Source organism: Triticum aestivum, chromosome 4A, assembly GCF_018294505.1.
Source record: "Triticum aestivum cultivar Chinese Spring chromosome 4A, IWGSC CS RefSeq v2.1, whole genome shotgun sequence".
Classification (NCBI taxonomy): Eukaryota; Viridiplantae; Streptophyta; class Magnoliopsida; order Poales; family Poaceae; genus Triticum; species Triticum aestivum.
Window position 1 is genome coordinate 93,709,181 of NC_057803.1, and position 6,725 is coordinate 93,715,905.

At 48.5% G+C, this 6,725-nt stretch overlaps 1 protein-coding gene across 1 annotated transcript; it reads right to left on the minus strand.

Annotated features, from left to right (window-relative positions):
• Positions 1 to 1,439: 1,439 nt before the first annotated feature.
• Positions 1,440 to 2,659, minus strand: LOC123085359 (uncharacterized). The gene is made up of 2 exons (XM_044506984.1): positions 1,879 to 2,659; positions 1,440 to 1,771 (listed from the first exon to the last, which is right to left on the minus strand). Exons 1-2 carry the CDS (start codon positions 2,503 to 2,505, stop codon positions 1,685 to 1,687), a joined length of 714 nt encoding a protein of 237 aa, XP_044362919.1. The 5' UTR covers positions 2,506 to 2,659; the 3' UTR covers positions 1,440 to 1,684.
• Between the last annotated feature and the right edge of the window lie 4,066 nt (positions 2,660 to 6,725).

The window sequence follows — 6,725 nt, forward strand, 5'->3', positions numbered from 1 at the left end:
ACATTGACCACCTCCAACAGCACAGTCCGCATCAATGACCTCCTCGGCAGCTCGAGTAGTATAGAGCTTAAAAAGCAGAAGAAATACCGCGCCAATTGCACTAACGCATCTAGCCGGCCGCAGTAAGACGAACGCAGATGATCCAGGAGATGGAGCCGACGATGATTAAGAAAGACAGACACACACGTCAGTGTCCGTCCAGAGCCAGGGCGACGTCACGTACGTAGCGGCGCGCGTAGGAAACGGCGAGGCTACGGCAGTGGCTCGCGAGTCCTTGTTGGGTCAAGAATGATGGTCGCTATACACCAAAATAAAAGGCAAAACTTCAAGGCAACTCAACGCAAGAAGGAACTCGAAACAAAAGGCTGCTGGTCCGGAGATCGGATTCCAGGATCACGACGGGCTGCCGCGTTGTATATTTCGTTGTGTTGTACCAACCACGAAAGCTCTCACTGCCCGCAGTCGGCGGATTGTGATGCAGCGACTTGGGTGGTCTGGTCAAGCGAAGTGAAGCTTCGATCTAGTGGCTTAATCGTTACTCGTACCTCGCTCGATAGGACTAGTGATCTGTAGGATATCCGTGATAAGTCTGATGAACAACTTGTAACAGGCACACAGTGCTATTATAGTACTCCTACATCTTTTGATGAAACTTGAAGACGTGACAACAAAATTTAATACACGAACGAATGTAGGACAATCCTTTTCCCCAACCACCAATAGAGGAAAAAAGAAGCAATTCGATGGCACGACAAGCTTGTGCATCAACACACTGATGACTGGAAGTCTCGCACAGATTCAAAAAAACATGTCATGCCATGTGCAAACTGAGATTCTCTGTCAGAAAAACCCATCTTCATCCCCTAGTTTAACAAGGTTTAATATCCGGTCGGCTGTAGATCCCACCATTTTCTAATTTTTCAATACTGAAAAACACGTATATTCCTATCGTCTGTCGACAAGCGTCGCACGGAGTGGAACGTCAAATTTCAACTTGGAGCAAACTTTTTCCACGCAATGCCAAGCTGCCCATCCCACGCTCCAAGGAAGTAACCGCCGTACAGCTGCCTTTGACGGTCTGGCCCCCACCACGACGAAACGGCACCGTGGAAGCAGGAAACCAGCCGTACGAGCTCGTCGGCTCCTGCTCGCGTTTCCATGGCGCACCCGGCACCTCCACCACTACCGGCTGAAGCAGAGCACGGGCGTGGCGGTGTGCGTCGGACAGCGCAGTTCCCCACCGACTCCCACCCCACGGCCCACCCAAAAACGCGAAGGGAAACCATTCCACGGACGCGGACAAGGAGGAGGAGCGAGCGGAAAGGGGCCGGTCAGATTCCACTCGCCCCTCGCCTTTAGCGCCGCACCACTTCCCTTTGCTCCTAAGCAACGGCCATGGAAGAAGAACCATGGCGACTGATTTATATACTCACTGCTAATGGCATCCAGCAATAATTCACAAGAATCAGCGGTAACCTCCTCCTCCTAAGGTGAGGTGAGGTGAGGTGAGAAAATTTACCCGGCCCCCACGCGCAGTAAAGGAATCAAAACCCGAGATTAGAGACTAGAATCGACGTACAGATTCCCATCCACATATATCTATCTCCACTAGATTAATACCAGTAGCTTCCGCTTCTGCGGTGTCGCGGCGGCGGCGGCGAGGTTGGCCTGGTTCGCTTGCTGCCTACACGCTTAGCCCGTCGACGCCGCATTGCTTGTATGTCACCGACTGCCTCTTGGGGCTGATGTCGATCGCGCAGTCCACCGACACCTGCAGGTTTTGTTCACGACGGAGTCCCTTTCGATCAGCCCGGCGCTTGCGGAGGAAGGGAAGCGAACAAAAAAGGTTGGTTCCGGGGGTGGTAGGTAGATTTTTACCTGGACTTTGGGGGAGGAGAAGCCGAGCACGAGGATCTTGGCGGCGACGTCGCCGGTGATGCGGAACTCGACGCGGTCGTTGAGCGCGGCGTCGCGGATGAGGTCCTGGGCGTCGGACTGGAGCACGTTGAAGCGGTCGACGATGACGCGGGTCTGGAGCAGGCGGGTGCTGTGCGCGGGCTGCTCGAACCCGGGCACGGCCGCCACCCCGAGCGGCACCCCGTGGTACATCACGTCGAACGCCGTGGCGGCGTAGCGGATGCCCACCTTGTTGGGGTTCACGGCGGTGAAGAGGAGCGTGATGTTGAGGGAGAGGTAGGCGGCGGCGGGGGCCGCGGCGACGTTCGGCGACGCGGACGCGGCCGGGGAGGGCGGGGCCACGAGGAGGTACTGGACGGCGACCTGGTTGAGGTCGAACTGCGGCTTGCGGGGCTTGACGGCGAGGACGACGACGAGCGCGACCGCGAGGGCGAGGAGGGCGAGGAAGATGACGAGCATGAAGATGCAGCAGCAGCAGCCGCGGAAGGAGGCCGAGGAGCCGTAGGAGGGCGGGGCGCCCCCGTAGTGCGGGCGGCGCTGCGGGTAGGAGGGCGGGCCGTAGTGGTCGGCGTTGGATCCGGTCGTCATGGCCGCCGTCGCCGCCGGGGGGAGCGAGGTGGGGGTGGGTGGGGAGGAATGGTTTTGGATTTTCGGAGCTAATGCGGCATCTGCGACGTGGTACTTGCGGGGGTTTGCGATTGATGTGTGGGGGAAGGTGGTGGTGGTGCGAGTGGGGTGGAAGGAAGTCCGGAAGGAAGAGGGGAAAGTCTAGGGAGGTGATTACGATTTACAGGGCTTGGCAGAAGTGGTGGGGCCGCGTGTTTAGTGGGGGGAGCTTTGTTTGTTTGTTTGTTCTCTCGTGCTCCGGTTTTATTCGGCTCGGGATTTGCAGAAAAGAATACCGGGCTTGCGTCGCTGTCGACACCGCCGAACCTGTTTCTTTTTCTTTGGAGGGCGCCGAACCTAATTTCAGCACGCAAATGGAGCAGGATCTGTTGTACTCCGAAAAAGATGAAGCAGGGCCAAGAGAGCAAAGTATATAGATTAGAAATGTCTTTTATTAATCGGGTGTCCCGTGTTTTCTAAATCTTGGATGTACGTTTTAAATCTCTGTCCAAATCTCATATTCCCTCCGTTCCTTGATACAACGTGTATAGATTTTTTTAGAAAAAGTCCAAAATATAGGGTGCATTGCATTTCACCACTCGTTTGAATAATTTTTGAAGGTATTTGATTACATTTCCTTATATAGGGCAAGCTCCTCTATTTTTTCATGTCAATTAGTCAGGTGTAATCTTGCCCAAAACTTGTGAAATTTTCCATCCACATGTGTTTCTTTAATTTCCGTGCCAAAAACTATACACCCTATATTTAGGAACGGAGGGAGTATCAAACTTGAGCGGCACGGGCGAGTGGTCAGACCCTAGCCGCCCCCACCCTCTCCATCCTTTCTCTCCTTCTCGCCGCCATTAGAGGAGGTTGTCGGGCAAAGCCCGTGTGGCAGACGGTGGCAGGGGTGTCTTCGGCTCATCGCAACAGCGGAAGGCGGGGTCACGTGCAATGTTGTGGTGGTCGTCAGCTACGCGGGGCTCAACATTGGCACTTCATCGGGGCGGCTCCCTCGGATGGTGGTATGGCGCCGCTCAGTCAGTGCGGTGCTCCGCAGCCGTTGCTCGGTGGCGCTATAGTGCTCTTGCGCGGCAACGGGTTGCTGATCTTGCTCTGCGTTGCGATGAAGATGTCTCGCGCTTGCTCGACGACACGAGGTCGTTCTTGCTCTCCGGCCTACTCCGGCTCGTTCTCCTCGTCGAGGAGATTGATGATTGCGCGGCGCTTCGGCGAATTGACATGCTTGAAATGAGATACTAAGGCATGGCCGGTGTGTCGCCCCTAGCATTTTGTGCCCACTGACGTTGGTGGTGGGAAACCGATGGGGGGAGTGGTGGGAGACCGTTGGGAGAGTGGCGGGAAACGTTAGCTTGTTTGGATATATAACATCATTAATACTGGTGAAAGAATCAAAACCAGGGGGCCCACACCCTGTCCACGAGGGTGGAGGGCGCGCCCCCTGTCTCGTCGGCCCCCTGAGGCTCCACCGGCCTCAACTCCAGCTCTATATATTCACGTTCGGAGAGAAAAAAATCAGGGAGAAGGATTCATCGTGTTTTATGATACGGAGCCGCCGCCAAGCCCTAATCTCTCTCGGGAGGGCTGATCTGGAGTCCGTTCGGGGCTCTGGAGAGGGGAATCCGTCGCCATTGTCATCATCAGCCTTTCTCCATCACCAATTTCATGATGCTCACCGCCGTGCGCGAGTAATTCCATCGTAGGCTTGCTGGACGGTGATGGGTTGGATGAGATTTATCATGTAATCGAGTTAGTTTTGTTAGGGTTTGATCCCTAGTATCCACTATGTTCTGAGATTGATATTGTTATGACTTTGCTATGCTTAATGCTTGTCACTAGGGCCCGAGTGCCATGATTGCAGATCTGAACCTATTATGTTTTCATGAATATATGTGAGTTCTTGATCCTATCTTGCAAGTCAATAGTCACCTACTATGTGTTATGATCCGGTAACCCCGAAGTGACAATAATCGGGACCACTCCCAGTGATGACTATAGTTTGAGGAGTTCATGTATTCACTAAGTGTTAATGCTTTGTTTCGGTACTCTATGAAAAGGATGTCTTAATATCCCTTAGTTTCCAATAGGACCCCGCTGCCACGGGAGGGTATGACAAAAGATGTTATGCAAGTTCTTTTTCATAAGCACGTATGACTATATTCGGAATATATGCCTACATTACATTGATGAACTGGAGCTAGTTCTGTGTCACCCTATGTTATAACTGTTACATGAGGAACCGCATCCGACATAATTATCCATCACGGATCCAATGCCTACGAGCTTTTCACATATTGATCTTTGCTTAGTTACTTTCTCATTGCCACTGTTACAATCACTACAAAACCAATACTGTTACTTTTGCCACCGTTATCGTTACTTCCATATTACTTTGCTATTAAATACTTTGCTGCAGATATTAAGTCTTTCAGGTGCGGTTGAATTGACAACTCAACTTTAATACTTGAGAATATTCTTTGGCTCCCCTTGTGTCGAATCAATAAATTTGGGTTGAATACTCTACCCTCGAAAACTGTTGCGATCCCCTATACTTATGGGTTATCAAGACTATTTTCTGGCGCCGTTGCCGGGGAGAATAGCTCTATTCTTTGAGTTATTTGGGATTTATATCTGTTGATCACTATGAGAAACTTGAAAGATAAAAGAACCAAGATTTTCCCTCAACTACGAGGAAAGGTAAGGAACTGCCATCTAGCTCTGCACTTGATTCACCTTCTGTTTTGAGTAAACTTGCGACACCTACTCCTGCTATTCATTCTGATATGTCGCATGTTATTGATGATGCCACTTCTGTTATGCATGATGCTTATGATGAAACTACTTCTATGCTTGATAACATTATGCCATTAGGTGAATTCCTTGATGAACAACTTGCTAGGGCTAGAGAGAATGAAATTATTGAAACTGATAATATTGATGAAAGTGATGATGAAGATTCTCCCCCTAGATATGAATTGCCTGATGTGCCTGAGGGTTATGTTATGGGTGAAGAAACTGCTAGAGATCTTTTAGCTTGCAAAGATAGATATGATCTTAAGAAACTGTTAGCTAAGCTGAAAGAAAAATCTTTGAATGCTAGAATGAAATATGACCCTGCTTTTGCTACTTCACCTATCTGTATTTTTGATAAGGATTATGATTTCTCTGTTGATCCTGAGATAATTACTTTGGTTGAATCTAATCCTTTTTATGGCTATGAATCTGAAACTGTTGTGGCACATCTTACTAAATTGAATATATAGCCACCCTGTTCACTAATGAGGAAAAAATTCGTTACTACTATATCCTTAAGTTAAATCCGTTCTCACTAAAGGGTGATGCTAAAATATGGTTTAATTCTCTTGAACCTGGTTGTGTGCGTAGTCCCCAGGATATGACTTATTATTTCTCTGCTAAATACTTCCCCGCTCATAATAAACAAGTTGCCTTAAAGGAAAATATATAATTTTATGCAAATTGAAGAAGAGAGTCTCCCACAAGCTTGGGGGAGGCTTCTCCGATTACTTAATGTTTTTCCTGATCATCCTCTCAAGAAAAATAAAATACTTGATATCTTTTATAATGGACTAACCGATGCTTCCACAGACCACCTGGATAGTTGTGCTAGTTGTGTTTTTAGGGAAAGAACTGTTGATCAAGCTGAATTGCTATTGAATAATATGTTGAGTAATGATAATGATTGGACACTTCCTGAACCAACTCCTAAGCCAACTCCGAAGAAAAGGGGTATCCTGTTTCTCAATCCTGAAGATATGCAAGAGGCAAAGAAATCTATGAAAGAAAAGGGTATTAAAGCTGAAGATGTTAAGAATTTACCACCTATTGAAGAGATACATGGTCTTGATAACCCGACACGGGTAGTAAAGGTAAAATCTCTCTATAGATTTGATAAGGGTGAAATCCCATCTACTAAGTTTGCTAGCCAATGCTTGGATGAGTTTGATAATTTTATTGTTAAACAAGAAAACTTCAATGCTTATGTTGGTAGACAATTGAAACGTAATGCTTATATGATTGAACACTTGAGTGATTATATGGCTAGAGTTAAAGGTGAGTTTAAACTTATTAGTAAACATGCTTCTATGGTTACCACTCAAGTAGAACAAGTGCTTAAAGCTCAGAATGATTTGCTCAATGAATTAAATAATAAGAAAAATGAT

Coding starts and splice junctions, on each gene's coding strand:
- LOC123085359 (XM_044506984.1), bottom strand. CDS start 2,505: ATGACGACCGGATCCAACGCCGACCACTACGGCCCGCCCTCCTACCCG. Junction 1,772..1,878: donor TCTCCTCCCCCAAAGTCCAG/GTAAAAATCTAC, acceptor CAAAACCTGCAG/GTGTCGGTGGACTGCGCGAT.